This window comes from Canis lupus, chromosome 36 (assembly GCF_003254725.2).
Source record: "Canis lupus dingo isolate Sandy chromosome 36, ASM325472v2, whole genome shotgun sequence".
Classification (NCBI taxonomy): Eukaryota; Metazoa; Chordata; class Mammalia; order Carnivora; family Canidae; genus Canis; species Canis lupus.
The window spans coordinates 21,835,387-21,854,461 of NC_064278.1; the positions used below are offsets into that span (position 1 = coordinate 21,835,387).

Here is a 19,075-nt window from a genome sequence, read left to right on the forward strand (position 1 = left end):
TGTAACAATAGAAAAAGCTCTTTGATCCATGAATGGGTTAATGCAACAACTATTCACACAACTCTTGTCCTTTTCTGGGAGAATAGCAATCAATGACCAAGGAGAGTACAAGTCACAAAAGGCATGAAATCTTACTTTTTCATCATCTTCAGTAAATGGAGCACCTTCAGGAATCTTATTTATCGCTTGGGCCACACCAATAATCTCACCATCACTGCTTCGGATGGGCATGCACAATAGTGATTTTGTCTTGTATCCAGTTAGCTTGTCAATTTCATCATTGAATCTTCGATCCTAAAAATAAGACAGAGAGGGCACTCAATGCATATGCATTGTCATCAGGGAGAAAGGAAGAAAAGTGTAATTTTGTATATGATATTTTATGACTAGGAATTTTACCCAATGAATTTTTAATAACAATACCAGATTTGATTTCATGTTGAAGTCACCAAAGAAGGATAAATGAAAAAAACTGCTACCACAGTTGTTAACCATAGTAAATGATGAAAGAACTTAAACTTGACTACAACAATCTTTTAAAGTTGGGGAAAGGGCAAGTGTCTTTTTGTTGTTTTGTTTTGATTTTGTTTGTTTGTTTGTTTGTTTTTGAGAGAGAGAGAGGGAGCGCACACTCAAAGCAAGGGGAAAGGCAAAAGGAGAAGGAAAAAGAGAATTTTAAGCATGTTCCATGCCTATCGCAGGGACCACTGTGGAGCACAATGTGGGGCTCTATCTCACAACCTTGAGATTGTGACCTGAGCCCAAATCAAGAGTTGGATGGTTAACCAAATGAGCCTCCCAGGCACCCCTCAGGGGCAAGTGTTTTTAATGGAACTCCACACTGTGCTACTTATTAAAATATGTTATTTCACATAGACAATTGATTATGAAGTATCATATAAGAAAAAGGCCTAAAAAATTCATGTTAAGCACAATGAAAAAATATGCAGAAAAGCACTACTTTACTTCTAGTCAAAATGTCCCATGAAAAAAGAACCTATGAGCCTCTTATGATACTTTTAAAATACGGAAATGAAAACAAAATAGTGTGGTGGGGAAGGAGGAGACAAAAGACTTCTTTATAGGATGTCCTCTTAAAATATATAGAAGGAATGGTAAATTACATAAGTATCTATTCTGCAACTACCAGTATAATAATATATACAAGCAAGGATCACCAATGGATGCTAAGCCACTATTGTTGTTAAACAGAATATCCACATAGTATCAGAGTATCACCCCAAAGATTCCCTATTAAATTCAAAGAGAAAAAGATGTCTTTATCATGAGGAGATCTGGTGGACATCACCTGAAACAAGTGATCAAACTTAGCATTACCACTAATGAGACAAAATATCACAGGCTTCTGATGTGATGTAATGTGATGAGAATACATCAACAAAAATATATAGCATTCTTGTCAAAAGTGTAAAATGAATCTGACCATTCAGGAAAAGAAACTTAAGAAAAATGCAGATTATCGGTAATTCTATCAGAAGCCTGACCTGCACTCTTTAAATATGTCAATATTGTGAGAGGCAAAAAAATTTGAAATAAAAATAAAATAGGGCCATGGGAGCAGTGCTGGTTGCTCTTAAGAAGAATTAGGAGACCTGGGATCTAAATAAAATGTGTGATTCCCTTTTTAAAATTGTTATGCAATTTCTAGGTGTTGGGTTACAATTAAAGAAAGTTGAACATGGACATTATATTAGGAAATATAATTTTATCAACATAAGCTTTCAAATCAACATCAACTTTCCTCTATGAACAAGGATTTCACGTTCTTTTTTAAGGATATACATGCTACGGCATTTTAGTGCGAAATGTCACAACACCTTCAACTTCTTTCCAAATGGTAAGAAAGAAAGAGAGGGATGGAAGGGAGGGAGGGAGGGAGGGAGAGAGGGAAAGATGGATGGATGAAGGAAAAAGAGAGAGAAAGAAGAGACTGGCTCCTGAAAAGGTAACAAGGGCTAAAAATGTTCCAAGGAAGATAATAAGGAGATCCAGGCTCACTGCTTCAATAAGGGACTGAGTGAAGTGAAGCTTCTCCCAATGACTTTGATATTTTCTTAAAAGAGGCTTAAAAAATGACAAAGCCCTCCTGTCTACCACCATCTAGAGATATGAATTTCATCTAAGAGTCCAGAGATACTGGTTGTGGACAGAGCCTCAAAACCAAATATTATTGGCCTTCTGATAAAATCTGTGTTATCTTCAGTATCACAAGAACAGGAGCTTAAACTCCATAGTAAGTTCTGGTCTTGGGACTCATGGAAGCTACTCTAAATCCTTAGTTAGGGAGGGAAGAGCCCTGAAGGAGAGAGGGAAATAAAAAAATCCAAACAAAACTAGGTCTCGGGAGGAGGCAAGATGGCGGAAGAGTAGGGGTCCTCAATTCATCTGGTCCCACACAAACTTACCTAGATAACTTTCAAAGCAGTCTGAAAACCTACAAATTCGACATGAGATGTAAAGAGAGAACAGCTGGAATGCCACAGAGAGAAAAGTGGTCGCTCTGACAAGGTAAGAAGGTGAAGAAAAAAAGGTTGGGGAAGAGAGCCAGGGCAAGCCGGGCAAACAGGCTGGAAAGGGGAGCTGTGACAAGCTGTGCGAAAGCTGAGCAGCAGAAAGTTGGGGCACAAAAGCTGAGTCCTGGACAAGAGAGAACTTTAAAAATCCGCACCCAAGTTTTCCCTGACTGAAAAGTGCTCAGCAGGGAAATAGGGCAGAATGGCAGGAGGGGCAGTGAAGCCTCAATATTCCTGGAGACACAATAAGAATAGGGGTCCCTGGGAGAAAGCTCACCACAAACTGCAGTCAGATTTCGGTAAGGAGCTGGAATGCCACAAACTTCTGGGGCATTTGGGAGAAGCTGGCTTGTTATGCAGGCCAGTGCTGGGGCTCTCTTTACCCTAGAGTCCAGCAACAGATGGAGGCAACTTTCCTCCATTCCCTTTGGGAGAGGTAGACCCCAGGAAGGCATAGGACAGTGAGAACTCTCCTGATGCTGGGTGCCCTTCAATTTGTACAGATCAGTGCACCTGCACCTGTCCTCAGGAGCATCTAGGCCAGTGTGGACTGGGAGACTGCAGTTTGGTACTTGGGGAGCTCTTGGCTCTGGAGCTAGAGATCTGGCTTGTGTCATTTTTTTTCCTTCTCTTTGTCTTTCACCTGGGAGAAGCAGGGCCTGTAGGGAACAAAGGCCTCAACGGATAAACAACTCACACTGAGTCGGGTCACCTGGCAAGAGGCAGGGCATCTCCACCCAGGCACAGACACCAAGAATCAGCACAGCAGATCTCTCCCCCAGAAGAACTGCTGGAAGAACCGGGAAGGGCAAGTTTATAGACCAAGCGGCACTGGAAAGCTCCAGGAATGAGGGATCACCACCCTCCACTTTTTTTCTTTGTTTTTTGTTTTTTTTATTCTATTTGTTGTAAAAGTTGTTTTTCACTTTAGTGGTCCTTTCATTTTGCTCTGTTCTTTTTATTTTCTTGTCTCTGATCTCTTCCGAATCATCTAGGATGTATTTTACTTAGGTCGTGGTTGATATTTTTGACTCTGCAGGTTCATATAGCCACTTTGCACTGGACAAAATGACTAGAAGAAAGAATTCACTACAAAAGAAAGAACCAGAAGTAACACCTCTGCCACAGAATTGCTGAATGTGTATTTAAATACAATGTCAGAAATTCAATTCAGAAGTACAATTATAAAATTACTGGTGGCTCTGGAAAAAAGCAAAAAGGACTCTAGAGATTCTCTTACTGCAGAATTGAGATCTAATCAGGCCAAAATTAAAAATACTTTAACTGAAATGCAGTCTAAACTGGATGCTCTAACTGCTAGAGTTAATAAGGTGGAAGACAGAGTGACATAGAAGACAAGTTGATGGAATGGAAGGAAGCTGAGGAAAAAAAGAGAAAAACAATTAAGAACCCACGAGGAAAGCCTTAGGGAGATAAATGATAGCTTGAGAAGGAATAATATTCATCTTATTGGGATTCCAGAAGAGGTTGTGTGAGAGGGAATGAGAGGGGACCACAAAATATATTTGAACAAATCACAGCTGAGAGCTCCCTTAATCTGGAGAAGGAAACAGACATTCAGATCCAAGAGATAGAGAGGACCCCCCCAAATCAATAAAAAACGTTCAACACCTCGACATTTAATAGTGAAACCTGCAAATTTCAAAGATAAAGAGAAAATCCTTAAAGTAGCTCGAGATAAGAGATTCTTAACCTTATATGGGGAGAGATATCAGATTAACAGCAGACCTATTCACAGAAACCTGGCAGGCCAGAATAGGCTGGCATATACACAGGGTACTAACACTAAATGAGAAAAACACACAGCCAAGAATACTTCATCCAGCAAGGCTGTCATTCAGAATAGAAGGAGAGATAAAGAGCTTTAAGGAGAAGCTTCTTCAAGAAGGAGAGATATAAGCTTCTATCTTATAAAGATAGACAGAAACTGAAAGAATATGTGACCACCAAACTGGCTCTGCAAGAAATATTAAGAGGGGCCCTGTAAAAGAAAGAGGGAGCCCAAAGAAACAATCCACAAAAACAGGGACTATGTAGGTAATACTATGAATAAATTCATATCTTTCAAAAGTTACTCTGAACGTGAATGGGCTAAATGATACCATCAAAAGATGGAGGGTATCGGACTGGATAAAAAATCAAGATCCATCTATACACTGTCTACAAGAGACTCATTTTAGGGACACCTGGGTGGCTCAGCGGTTAAGCATCTGCCTTTGGCTCAGGGTGTGATCTTGGAGTCCCAGGATCAAGTCCCACATTGGGCTCCCTGGAGCCCGCTTCTCCCTCTGCTTGTGTATCTGCCTCTCTCTGTGTGTCTCTCATAAATAAACAAATAAATAAAATCTTAGAGAGAGAGAGAGAGAGAGACTCATTTTAGACCTAAGGGACACCTCCAGACTGAAAATGAAGGAGTGGAGAACCATTTACCATTCAAATGGTCCTCAAAAGAAAGCTGGGGTAGCAATCCTCATATCAGATAAATTAGAGCTTATATCAAAGACTATAACAAGAGATGAAGAGGGACACTATATAATACTTAAAGTGTCTATCCAACAAGAAGACCTAACAATTATGAATATTTAAGCTCCTAATGTGGGAGTAGCCAAGTATATCAATCAATTAATAACCAAAGTTAAGACATACTTAGATAACAATACGTTAATAGTAGGAGACTTCAACACAGCACTCTTACCAAAAGACAGATATTCTAAGCAGAACATCTCCAAAGGAACAAGGGCCTTGAATGATACACTGGACCAAACAGATTTCACAGATATATACAGAACATTCCATCCTAATGCAACTGAATACACATTCTTCTCAAGTGCCCATGGAACTTTCTCCAGAGTAGACCACATATATTGGGTCACAAATCAGGTCTCAACCAATATCAAGAGATTGGGATTGCCCCCTGCATATTTTTAGACCACAATACTTTGAAGCTAAGAACTCAATCACAAGAAGAAATTTGAAAGAAACTCAAACACATGGAGGTTAAAGAGCATCCTACTAAAAGATGAATGACTCAACCAGGACATTTGAAAAGAATTAAAAAGATTCATGGAAATTAATGAAAATGAAAATAAAACCATGCAAAATCATTGGGATACAGCAAAAAACAGCCCTAAGAGGGAAATAAATCGCAATACAAGCCTCCCTCAAAAAATTGGAAAAAACTCAAATACACAAGCTAACCTCACACCTAAAGGAATTAGAAAAAGAAAAGTAAAGCCTAAATCAAGCAGAAGAGAGATAATATAGATTAGAGCAGAACCCAATGAAATAGAGACCAGAAGAACTGTAGAAAAGATCAACAAAACCAGGAGCTGGTTCTTTGAAAGAATTATTAAGATAGATAAACCCCTAGTCAGCCTTAGTAAAAAGAAAAAAGACTCAAAATAAAATCATGAACAAAAGAGGAAAGATCATAACCAATACCAAGGAAATACGAACAATTTTAAGAACATATTATGCCAACTAATTAGGCAATCTAGAATAAATGGATGCATTTCTGGAAACCCCAAATTACCAAAACTGGAACACGAAGAAATAGAAAACCTAAGCAGGCCAATAACCAGGGAGGAAATTGAAGCAGTCATCAAAAACCTCCCAAGACACCAAAGTCCAGGGACAGATGGCTTCCCAGGGGAATTCTACCAAACATTTAAAGAAGAAATAATACCTATTCTACTAAAGCTATTTCAAAGGATAGAAAGGGAGGGAATACTTCCAAACTCATTATATGAGGCCAGCATTACCTTGATCCCAAAACCAGACAAAGACCCCACCAAAAAGGAGGATTATAGACCAATATTCCTGATGAACATGGATGCAAAATTTTTCACCAAGATACTAGCCAACAGAGGATTATTCACCACAACCAAGTGGGATTTACCCTCAGGATGTAAGGTGGTTCAACATTCATAAAACAATCAACGTGATAGATCACGTCAATAAGAGAAAAACTAAAACCATATGATCCTCTCAATAAATGCAGACAGCATTTGACAAAATACAACATCCATTCCTGATTAAAACTCAGATAGAGGGATAGAGGGAACATTCCTTAATATTGTAAAAGCCATTTATGAAAAGCCTACAGTGAATATCATTATCAACCAGGAAAAACTGAGAGCCTTTCTCCTAAGATCAGGAACACGACAGGGATGTCCACTCTCACCACTGCTATTCAACCTAGTACTAGAAGCCTAGCCTCAGCAATCAGGCAACAAAAGAAATAAAAGGCATTCAAAGGCAAAGAAGAAATCAAACTCTCCCTCTTTGCAGATGACATTATACTGTACATAGAAAACCCAAAGGACTCCACCCCAAGATTACTAGAACTCATACAGTAATTCAGCAATATGGCAGGACACAAAATTAATGCCCAGAAATCAGTGGCATTTCTATATACTAACAATGAGACTGAAGAAACAGAAATTAAGGAATCAATCCCATTTATAATTACACCCAAAAGCATAAGATACCTAGGAATAAACCTAACCAAAGAGGTAAAGGATCTCTACCCTAAAAACTACAGAACACTTCTGAAAGAAATTAAGGAAGATGTAAAGAGATGAAAAAACATTCCATGCTCATGGATTGGAAGAATAAATATTGGGAAAATGTCTATGTTACCCAGGGCAATTTACACATTCAATGCAATCCCTATCAAAATACCATGGATTTTCTTCAGAGTTGGAGCAAATCATCTTAAGATTTGTATGGAATCAGAAAAGACCCCAAATAGCCAGGAGAATGTTGAAAAAGAAAAATCAATGCCAGGGGCATAAACAATGCCTGATTTCAAGCTGTATTACAAAACTGTGATCATCAAGACAGTATGGTACTGGCACAAAAACAGACATATAGATCAATGGAACAGAATAGAGAACCAAGAAATGGGCCCTCAACTCTATGCTCAACTCATCTTCAACAAAGCAGGAAAGAATATCTACTGGAAAAAAGACAGTCTCTTCAATAAGTAGTGTTGGGAAAATTGGACAGCTACATACAGAAGAATGAAACTGGACCAATCTCTTACACTATACACAAAGATAAACTCAAAATGGTTGAAAAATCTAACTGTGAGACAAGAATCCATCAAAATACTAGAGGAGAACACAGGCAACAATCTTTTTTAACTTGGCCACAGCAACTTCTTGCTAGACACAACTATAAAGGCAAGAGAAACAAAAGCAAAAATGAACCATCAGGACTTCATCAAGATAAAAGGCTTCTGCACAGTGAAGAAAACAATCAACAAAACTAAAAGACAACCTACAGAATGGGAGAAGATATTTCCAAATGACGTATCAGATAAATGATGTATCAGATCTTGGCTAGTATCCAAGATCTATAAAGAACTTATCAAACTCAACACCCAAGAAACAAACAATCTAGTCATGAAATGGGCAGAAGACATGAACTGATATATCTCCAAAGAAGACATACACATGGCCAATGAGCACATGAGAAAATGCTCCACATCACTTGCCATCAGGGAAATACAGGTCAAAACCACAATGAGATACCACTTCACATCCATGAGAATGGCTAAAATTAACAGGACAGGAAACAACAAATGTCGGCAAGGATGTGGAGAAAGGGGAACCCTCTTGCACTGTTGGTGGGAATGTGAACTGGTAGAGCCACTCTAGAAAACAGTGTGGAGATTCCTCAAGAAGTTAAAAATAGAGCTACCCTAAGACCCAGCACTTGTGTTACTGAGTATTTACCTCAAAGATACAGAGGTAGTGAAATGCCAGGACACTTGCACGCCAATGTTCATAGCAACAATGTCCCCAATACCCAAACTGTGGAAGGAGCCATGATGTTTATCAACAGATGAATGGATAAAGAAGATATGGTGTATGTGTGTGTGTGTGTGTGTGTATAAAATGGAATATTACTCAGCCATCAGAAAGGATGACTAGCTACCATTTGCTTCGACGTGGATGGAACTGGAGGACATTATGCTGAGTGAAATAAGTCAGTCAGAGAAGGGCAATCATCATATGGTCTCATTCATACGTGGAATATAAGAAATAGTGAAAGGAATTATAAAGGAAAGGAAGGGAACTGAGTGGGGAAAAATTAGAGAGGGAGACAAACCATGAGAGACTCCTAACTCTGGGAAACAAACAAAGGGTTGTGGAAGGGGAGGTGGGTGGAGATAAGGGGTAACTGGGTGATGGGCAATAAGGAAGGCACTTGATGGGATGAGCACTGGGTGTTATACTATATGTGGGAAAACTGAATTTAAATTTAAAAAAGAAAACAGATCTCCTGCTCAAAATGAGCTTGCAACCAAACTTTCAGAGAAACACTAATTTGTATTAGTATTTTTAAAAATTCACCAAGAAACCATTATGTCAAGCTGTGAGGTGGGGGACACAGCAGGAAACAAAACAGGCATCATCCCTGCCTTCACAGAACTTACAATCTAGTAGGTGAGGCAGATGACATATAAATGTATAATCATGTATTATAGTAAGTGATACTAGGAAAAGAGCAGGGTGCCATGTGAGAGACTTAATAGGAGCAATCTATTTCTATGGTCTATCTGAAAATAGAACAAGTAAGCTATGACTTGCATCATGAGTAAGAATTAGCCAATCAAAGAAAGTTGGGAAGAACTTTCCAAGATGCTAAAACAATACCCGTGAAGGTCCTGAAGAAGGAAAAGGCTTAGTAAGTTCCCCAAACTCCAAGGTCAGTGTGGCAAAAGCACAGGGAGTCAAAGGGAAAAAAGGAGAGGAAGGTAGGGGCCAAATGGTACCAAGTCTTACAGGCTTGGAAAGGAGTTATAACATTAACCCTAAACACAGGGGAATGTCACTGAAGATCTTGAAGCAGAGGATGATATAACTCATAATCCAGCACTTAGCATTCACTGAAATCATCTTATTACTTCACTTGTTCTCCCTCCATTAGTATATAAGATCTAAATTAGCAGAGATTTTGTCCCTCTTGCTTCTTGCTTCATACTGCCATATATTGTAGGTGCTCCATAATAGTTGTTTTGAGTAATAGGAGGATTTTTTTTAAGATTGTACTGCAATTATGCAAAATATAGAAAAGCTGGAAAGGCCTTAAGGCCCCACATTTCACTCCTTGGTGTGTATTTAGAGATACTTTTGCACATGTACATAAGAAGACACACAAATGTTGACTGTAACATCAATTATGGAAAGAAAAAATTAAAAACCATTTCAATGTTGGTTAATAGAGAAGTAAACAAATTATCATCTCTTATCCTGATAACGTACTATACAACAATTTTAATGAATAAACTAAAGCTACTTATATTAACATGAACACACTCATATGGTCTGGGTTAAGAGAAAAGCAATGAAGGTAAGACAGGTAGGTTGCAAATTTCATCTACAGTACTTCCTAATGGATTAGTTGAGGATGGGGGACTAGAAAAAGAAGAGTTTATCTCTGGTTTTAATTTGAGAAACTATGTCACTAATATGTGGTATTTAAGAAATGAAACAGATGAACATGGAGGGGAGAAAGAGAGGCAAATCATGAAACAGACTCTTAACCACAGAGAACAAACTGAGGGTTGATGGGGGGATGTGGGCCGGGAATGGGTTAAATGGGTGATGGGGATTAAGGAGGGCACTTGTTGTGATGAGCATGGGGTGTTACATGTAAGTGATGAATCACTAAATTCTACTCCTGAAACTATATGTTAACTAACTAGAATTTAAATAAAAAGTTGAAACAAAAAAAATTTGAGAAACTATGGACAGAGTGCCATTTACTGGAATGGAAGAGATTCAAATGAAGGTGAAAGTCTACATATAAAGAAAGTCAAGGAGGTTGATAAATCAGTTTAAGCAAGGTAAGGTCCATCTTGTGACCTAATCAGTTTTCCACCCTCAGAAGGTTTTCAAAATACCAAAGCATAGGCTCCACTCCAAACTGAATCAATGACTATTAGGCATTGGCATTTTGTTAATGCTTATACGTGATTTTCATATGAAAATAACTGTTCTGAATGATAAAGGAGATTAGTCACTAGTGAGATCATAAAATTCATTGATAGGGAGAGCCTTAACATGGGGGGGAAAAAAACAAAGAAAGAATCACATATTCTAGTGGTTGCATGTCAGTTGGGGTGGATTGTGTTAGACTGGACTTGAAAATCCACTCTGGAGTAGGTATGGCCCATCTGTTCTTACTTTTGTGATAGTTTGCTTCTGTGGAGAAGAGAATCCACCAAAGTCCAGCTTTGTGTAGACCTACCACCAAGACTGTGGGGTATTGTCAAACTATCCAAAGCCACATGAGAACAATAGACACGGAGATACTTCCACATGACTGGAGGCACCAAAATGTAATTAATCTCCACCACCCTCCCAACTCTGCGCTAATCTGATAAACTTTGAGCTCAAGAAGAAAAAATAATGTTGATATATGTGGTGTTAATCTTCCAATTTAAAAGCTGTAAAGTAAGATTTATTTCATTGTTTTAGTGGTTTTTTAAAAAAACTAATTCATCTGAAGATAACCTTTTTCCAAGTCTTCATTACACTACTAATGGGATAATTCTCACAAATTAACTCAAAAACGATATAACCCATCTAATGGGAGGTCAGAAGAGCTGATAAAATTGTATACTTTCCTAATGTATATTAATCTCTAGATTAATTTTCTAATCTTAAAAAATTAAAGTTGAGCGCAAAATTGAGGTATATATTAATTGTAGGATATGAGGAAAACTAGGGAAATAATTAGATAAAGAAACATATTACTCTGATGTCATACATGGAAGGAAAGTTTAATAACAGAAGGCAGCAAAAAATAGATTTCACTTGCCAAGCAATGACCACAAATGAATGTAGAAGTAGGGGAACAATTTGGAAAACACAGCTGGAGGCTACATCTAGTGTAAGGTAAAAAAAAAAAAAAAAAAAAAAATCCCCCAAAGAAAGTGAAATGTTTAAGCTGACATCCAAAGGATCACTATCTCAGGAAGAGAAAATAGTATCCAAAATGCAAAATCAATAGAAAACTGGTAAGTTTGAGGAACTAAAAGAAGCTGATGTATAGTATACATCTAGTGTAAGGTAAAAAAAAAAAAAAAAAATCCCCCAAAGAAAGTGAAATGTTTAAGCTGACATCCAAAGGATCACTATCTCAGGAAGAGAAAATAGTATCCAAAATGCAAAATCAATAGAAAACTGGTAAGTTTGAGGAACTAAAAGAAGCTGAGTATAGCTCTCAAGGGTAGAGTCCAAAATGGGACAAGAAAGACCAGCTGGAGACTCATGAAGGGATACCTAGTGACCATACCAGGTTTAGAATTAAATGGAGGGCACCAGAGGGTTTTAAGAAAGTGGATGGGAATAATATAACTGATTCTTCATTTTAGAAATACCACTCTGGCTTAATGTAAAGAATGGATTGGAAGCAAGAGATCTAGGTGAGAAATAAACCATCTCTAGACTAAGATGGTAGTTGATGATAGTGGAAGGTGATGAGAATGGACTGAGTTGAAAGATATTTAGGAGGTAAAATCAATAGGATCTTGCTGATTAATTTGATGAAAGGTTGTTAAAGTTAGAGGAGTGAAAAATGACTCCAGGTATTGGGGACAGGTACCTGGGTGAGTAGCAGAGTGATTCATGAGTGAGAAACACAGGGAAGGACAGATTCTGAGGTGGGAATATGAGTTCCCCTGTATACATTTTGAAGTTTAGTTGACTATGAGCCATCCACATGGTAGTATTGTCCCCAAAGTAGTTTGAGAGATAAATTATATATGTGTGTATATGTATATATATATATATATTTTTTTTTTTTAATTTCAGGAAAAGTACTTGGAATAGAAAGTAGAGGTGGTTTAGGTAAGGATGAGAAACTCTGATCAATAACTTTTATTCTGAGGTCTTCAGAAGTTCACCCCACTCAATAACAAAGCTTCAAAGGAGACCAACTAAGGAGGAAACAGGACCAATAAGATAAACACTGGGCCTATTTATTGCAGAAAATAGCAACTTGAATAGGAAACTAACAAATGCCTCTAGATCTATAATGAAATGTCACATGGAGAATGGTGTCCAATTTTTACTCATCTCCCTTAGGACAAAAGAACAAGAAATGATCTACAACAGGAGAGATTTCCAATAAATTAAAGTAAAGGCTTCTTTAATAAGGTTGTTAAAATCTGGAATGAGTTTCTTATGAATGTGGTAGACTCTTCTTGCTTCAAGTATTTTTATGTCATAATATTTTTCCTATCTCAAATATTTTAAGCATAACTGCTCTTACAAAAAGAAGTGCAGGGATCTTAGTGCCTTTTGTACAGATCTATTTTTTGCATGTGACACTCAGCTATGATTTTTAATATTTAAAAAGACAAAATCATAAGCCCAAAGCAATTTTTCCTATTTAGCAATGGAATTGAGCTGTGCCCCCTACAAAGAGAACAGTAATTTGGTATATTTCTGATTCAGGATCTTGGCATTTGCAGCCTATTCTGCAAGCTCCTCAGTTGAATGTGATGCCCAGAAACACAGCACACCCAGAAAATGGATCCTACCAACAAGACCTACTGAAGCTGCAGAAAGAATGAACATCTGTAGTCTGAGTTTTCAAGGTCCTTAAGAAAAGAGCTATCTATGTTCACTGCACTCAGGAATCCTAGCCAGCCCCAAACAGACACAATTTAGAGCCACAGAAGGAGCATCAAAGCAGAAGAGTCCAATTCTTCTTTTCACTTTCTCAGAGAAGCCACTCAAGTGCCCTGAGGCAGGAGCCAGAGCTAAGAATCTTATCCAGGTCTCTGACTCATGGCAAGGATGGGTCACATAAGATCTCTTTCATCCTCTCTGTATTTAAGGCTTCTCTCCCCAGCACTTTATAGTAAAATTTTCCAGTGTTCATGATTAAGCGAAGAACTGGTCTTGACCACCATTTAAACTCTAAGAGTGATTGTTTTAACCACAATTTTAACCCTACCTCGGTTCTTTATAGTCAAAATGATCAAACTTTTCAAGCCTGAGAATGTCCACATGATGATAATCCTGCTTTTGGAACATACATATGAGGAAACATGTAAATGCAAAAAGCCCCTTAATTCCATGAAATGTTTAATGAATTTGTATCTGAGTTAATGTGTAAATTATAGGAAAATGTGATATAAGATATATGTGTATATATGGTATTTCTTCCTTCTTCAGACACTATTACATATTCATAGGAATAGGACACTGATTGGCAATCCTTGCTAACATTGGAATCACTTGGGGAGCTTTAGGTAACTACTGATGTCCTAGCCCCACCCTGACCAATTAAATTATATAGGTGGGAGGAGAGACTGAACAGGAGATCTGACTTTTGGCTGTAGGTCAGGGTTAAGAACCACTGAATTAGAGGTCCCTCAATAAATCCAAGGCCTCCAGGGGTCTGAGGGGAATAGATTGTAAACACTGCTTTAGAGCTTTCAGGATAAGTATATTTGTTAGCTTCTATTTTGTTTTGTTATGTTTTCCATCCACTTTCCCTGAAGGCTTAACATACCAGGTCTGCATACCTTCTCCAGCACCCTACTATCTCACACTCCTGCAAAGAAAGGTTTGGAGACCAAGTTCAGTCCTACATTTCAGCTACATATTTTTAAAATGCCTTATGGAGCTGCAATGTAGAGCAGCTAATGGAAATATGAACTATAAAAGGAATAATCCATTGAAACTCAAACTGATAGACTGCCAAACTGTCCAAGGCTTTTAAAAAATTGCTTTTATTGGTATATAAATTAGTTACACTCATTTAATTCTCATTAATAAAACTCCTTTACATTTATGACTTAGCATAAATATCACTTATGTTCCAGAAAATGCTTGGTAATATTTTGTGCTATTCAAAACTCTAAAAGATTTTTGTAAAGGGATTCAGAGAGACAAGATTTTTGTTTGCTATAGGGCAATGACATTCTACAAATACACATTAAGAACAATGAAAATTTTTCACTTTTTCTCAGCAAGCATTGAATTAGGAGTCCAAAGAATTAGCCATCTATTACTATGTCATTGCCTTACAGCAAACAAAAATCTTGTCTCTCTGAATCCCTTTACAAAAATCTTTTAGAGTTTTGAATAGCACAAAATATTACCAAAAAAACACATATGTTTTTGAGGCTTCACTTTTTTTTTTATGAACCTCCAGTGGTATGGTGAGTGGTGAAGCAGTTTGTAAATACATACAGGTCAGCTCTCTTTGGTAAATGACACCTTCCTTCCTATCACAAAGTGGACATCTAAAATTTGGAGTGAATCAGGGAGGCAAGGCTATTAGGGAGAACCGGGAAGGTCAAGAGGTCTGCAAATATGCAGAAGGGATGGTCAGCATGGAGTTGTGGTTTAGACACCAAACAAGTAGCGCATGAAAAGCCAGGTCAAGGTTGGGAGTATGAATGTCACAGTGATACACTAGAGACTTGGTCTCATCATTTGTTAAAACTAACAAAGGAGGCGCCTGGCTGGGCCCCATCAGTTAAGCATCTGCCTTTGGCTCAGGTCATGATCCTAGGGTCCTGAATCCTGGGATGGAGCCCCATGTCAGGCTCCCTGCTTTGTAGGGAGACTGCTTCTTCCTCTCTTTCTGCCACGCCCCCTGCTTGTGCTCACTTGCACTCTTTCTCTGTCAAATAAATAAAATCTTTAAAAAAGAAAAAACTAAGACCACGCCCAAAAGAAACCCCCCTGTACTCTTCAAACTGTAGCCCATTAAGACAGCCTGAAAAGTGGCCCAAAATGTAACTCATTTGCAAGCAACCTTATCAGTCATGTCCTGACCTTTCCCACGTTTATACCAAATACTGTAATTTCTGGTCTTATAGTATTTATTTTTTAATTACATATATTACTTAGATTTTATTGTTAATATGTGGAAATTACTATTTATGTTTGATAAAAGTTTAATATTAAAAAGTAATTTTAAAGTTCACTTTAAAAAGTCCTGAAAGTTTTCAAACATTTAAATGTTTTTAAAAATATTTAAATCATTCATTCTTATGAGAATGTGACAAAAATACAGTGACTACCTGATATTAAAATATATGTCAAAGCTACAATAATGAAAACAGTGAGATACTGTTCTAAAAACAGAAAACTTGAGGAAAGAGAATAGAAAGCTAAATATATGTGCATATGTGTATACGTGTATGTGAATAAATGTTTTTTCATTAAACATTCAATAAATGTTTTTGAATAAGAGTAGTATTTTAAATCAATTAGAAAAGTATAGATTATTCAATTAGTTATATATTTGGGAAAAATAAATAAGATTCTTATTTCACATCCCACATCAAAATTAATTTCTACCTGAGCAAGAAGTTAAATAGACTCATCTGGTGAATTGCAAAAGTATGACAGACCTACTCAAACCCTGCCAAGATACATTTATTTTCATGTTAAATACAAGAAGGAAAAAAAGTTTGAATATTAATTATAATAACCAATATTATGAGATGCATATATACCACATATTATCAAGTGAATCCTAAATCTGTACTCAGAAAAGTCAATGGCTTTATAATCAGATGTTGGCCTTCTTTTCCACCAAACCATTAATGAAAACAGGCAATAAAAGTAAGCTTAATTCCACTGCTTTTATTTATTCTATTTCAGTTATAATTCTTATCAGAAGTACAAATGGTCAAAAGTTTTCAGTAGAAGAATGAATAATGACATGGCAAACAACAAACTAAATCATCATACACATTACTTGAAAATTATATTAAAACATTTATGTTATTTAAAAATTTAAATGTCAGGGCAGCCCCGGTGGCGCAGCGGTTTAGCGCCGCCTGCAGCCCAGGGCATGATCCTGGAGACCCTGGATCGAGTCCCACGTCAGGCTCTCTGCATGGAGTCTGCTTCTCCCTCTGCCTGTGTCTCTGCCTCTCTCTCTCTCTCTCTCTCTCTATGAATAAATAAATAAAATCTTAAAAAAATTTAAATGTCAAAGATAATATAATAAAACAATAGCAGAAATATAATTGAATATTTGTCTGATCTCATGAGAAGAATGTCTTTCAACCCATACATCCAAAAGAAGGAAGCACAAAAAAGAAAAAAAAAGACTGATAGATTTGGTAATATTAATTTTAAATTTCAGTACTTGAAAAATAATACAAACAAAAGTTAAATAAAATTGAAAAATATTTTCAAATGTAGATGGCTGACAAGGTGTTAAATCCTTCACATATAGATTTCTGACAAATCAATGAGAAAAAAAGAGTAACAGATAGGAAAAAAAATTAACAAAAGAAAAATTATTTTTTTAAAGATTTTATTTATTTATTCTTGATAGACATAGAGAGAGAGAGAGAGAGGCAGAGACACAGACAGAGGGAGAAGCAGGCTCCATGCCGGGAGCCCGACGCGGGACTCGATCCCGGGGCTCCAGGATCGCGCCCTGGGCTAAAGGCAGGTGCTAAATCTCTGAGCCACCCAGGGATCCCGAAAAGACAAGTTCTTGATGGGCAATAAGGATGTGAAATTGTCAAATCACAGCAGTTGCAGTTTTTCTATAAAATTGGCAAAGATTAAAAATTTAAGATGTTGAAATACAAGATATTTTGTTGAAAGTTTTTATGAAAATCTACTTTTATCATTGCTGGTGAGAATACAAAGTAGTACAATATATATGGAAGACAATTTGGCAATAAGTAACAAAAATCTTTAAAATTTTTATACTTTTTTTAAAAAGATGTATTTATTTATTCATGAGAGACACAGAGAGAGAGGCAGAGACATAGGCAGGGGGAGAAGCAGGTTCCCTGCAGGTAGCCCAATGAAGGACTTGATCCTAGAATCCCAGGATCATGATCTGAGCCAAAGGCAGATGCTTGACCACTGAGCCACCCAGGCATCCCAAAATTTTTATACTTTACAATACAGTAATTTCATTTCTACGAATTTATGATAAGGACAAATTGAGAAATATCTAAATATTCAGTAAGAAATTGATTATATTAAAGAGTATCTACACTACCACTAAAAAAATGTTACAGGTTGTTATTATACATGTTTGAAGTGTTTATTATGTTTTATGTTTTATTATGACATGAGAAAAATGACATGGAGAAAAGAAGTTTATAAAGGCAGTATTAATTAGCATTGTTACCTTGGGGTATTGGAGTTACCATCAGGGACAGCACTATAACTTCAAAAATGCCTTCCAAAAAGAGAGAAGTCGTTATACTATCTGATTGCTAGTAAAATAGTTAGGCAAGATATACCAAATAACAGCTATCAAGATGGAGGGGGGCCAAGTCTCGTTAATAATATAAATATGTAAAAAATAGTATAGCACTCTATATTTTTTTTAAGAGAGGAAGGGGGAGGAGCAACAAAAGAGAGAGGGGGAGAGTGAGAATCTTAAGTGGGCTCAATCTCACAACCCTGAGATCAGGACCTGAACTGAAATCAAGAGTTGGAGGCTTAACCAAGTTGAGCCACCCAAAGGCCCCAGCACCCTACACCTTTAGCAGGATATAGCATTGGTCTGAATGGCTCTATTATTTTTTAAGCCATTATTGTCCTGGCTATGAAATTCTTTACCATAAAAATTCAGTTCAATTGAATTGCTACACAGGATGTCAAAATAATCTGATATTTTCTGAAAATCATGGAGAACTAAGAACAAAAGGATTGCCAAAACACTATAGTTGGGCAATGTTCTGATATAGATGATCTTTCAACACTTTTAGAATCTAACCCTCTTCACATTTAATTGCTAAATGTCACATCTTATGTGGCACAGTGTATATAATGCTAGAAAACATCTTGATTTTCCAAAAGGAGAAATACCAGAAACCAAAAATTAGCAGCCTAATATTGGTTCACAAAACAAAATTCTCAACAAACCAGTAGATGTTAAGTTTGAAAAAAAATGCTTAAGAACAAATCTTCCAGCCACAAAAGTGTGTTCAACCACTGGAAGCCCAGATTAGAAAAGACCAGGCATCATCCACTGGGAAGAAGACTTGGAAACAGCACATCACTACTTCCCCACTGACCTTCCAGGTGGATCCCTAGGGCTGGTTGTTTCCATATACATTCCATTTCTTCTATAAGCCACTGTGCTCTTGAAATCCTCTGTTCCTGTCCAGACCAGGCTCTCCATTTCACTGGTGCTCATCCTAGCTTGGTTGCAAATAAACAGCAGGGCTGAGAGTACTTGGACACCCTCCAGACGTTATATGGCCATGTGCTCCACGAAACAGTGGGGTATGAATCACCAGCCCTCCAGTATAAGGTGAAGAGCCATGTATCAAACTGAAGGTGTTGCTATGTGGCCAGGTCTCTCTGAGGTTTGTTTCCATCAGCACAAATCATTCATAAATAATCTGGGTAGACACAGGAGTGGACTCAGCACTCAGGGTGTCTTTTCCTGGATAAAACACCAAGATGCTTTCTAAGAAATGCTTATAAATAGGAGCTTTCTAGAAAAATACACTGGAGAATTGAGTCAGACTGATTCTTGGCAGGCTT

General features: G+C 37.3%; 1 protein-coding gene across 1 annotated transcript in view; it reads right to left on the minus strand.

The window, feature by feature from the left end:
- PDE11A (phosphodiesterase 11A) overlaps positions 1-19,075 on the minus strand; it is a 363,233-nt gene that overhangs the window by 311,128 nt on the left and 33,030 nt on the right. Inside the window, 1 exon segment of the mRNA XM_025460463.3 lies at positions 136-294. Coding sequence (XP_025316248.2) covers positions 136-294 — 159 coding nt within the window.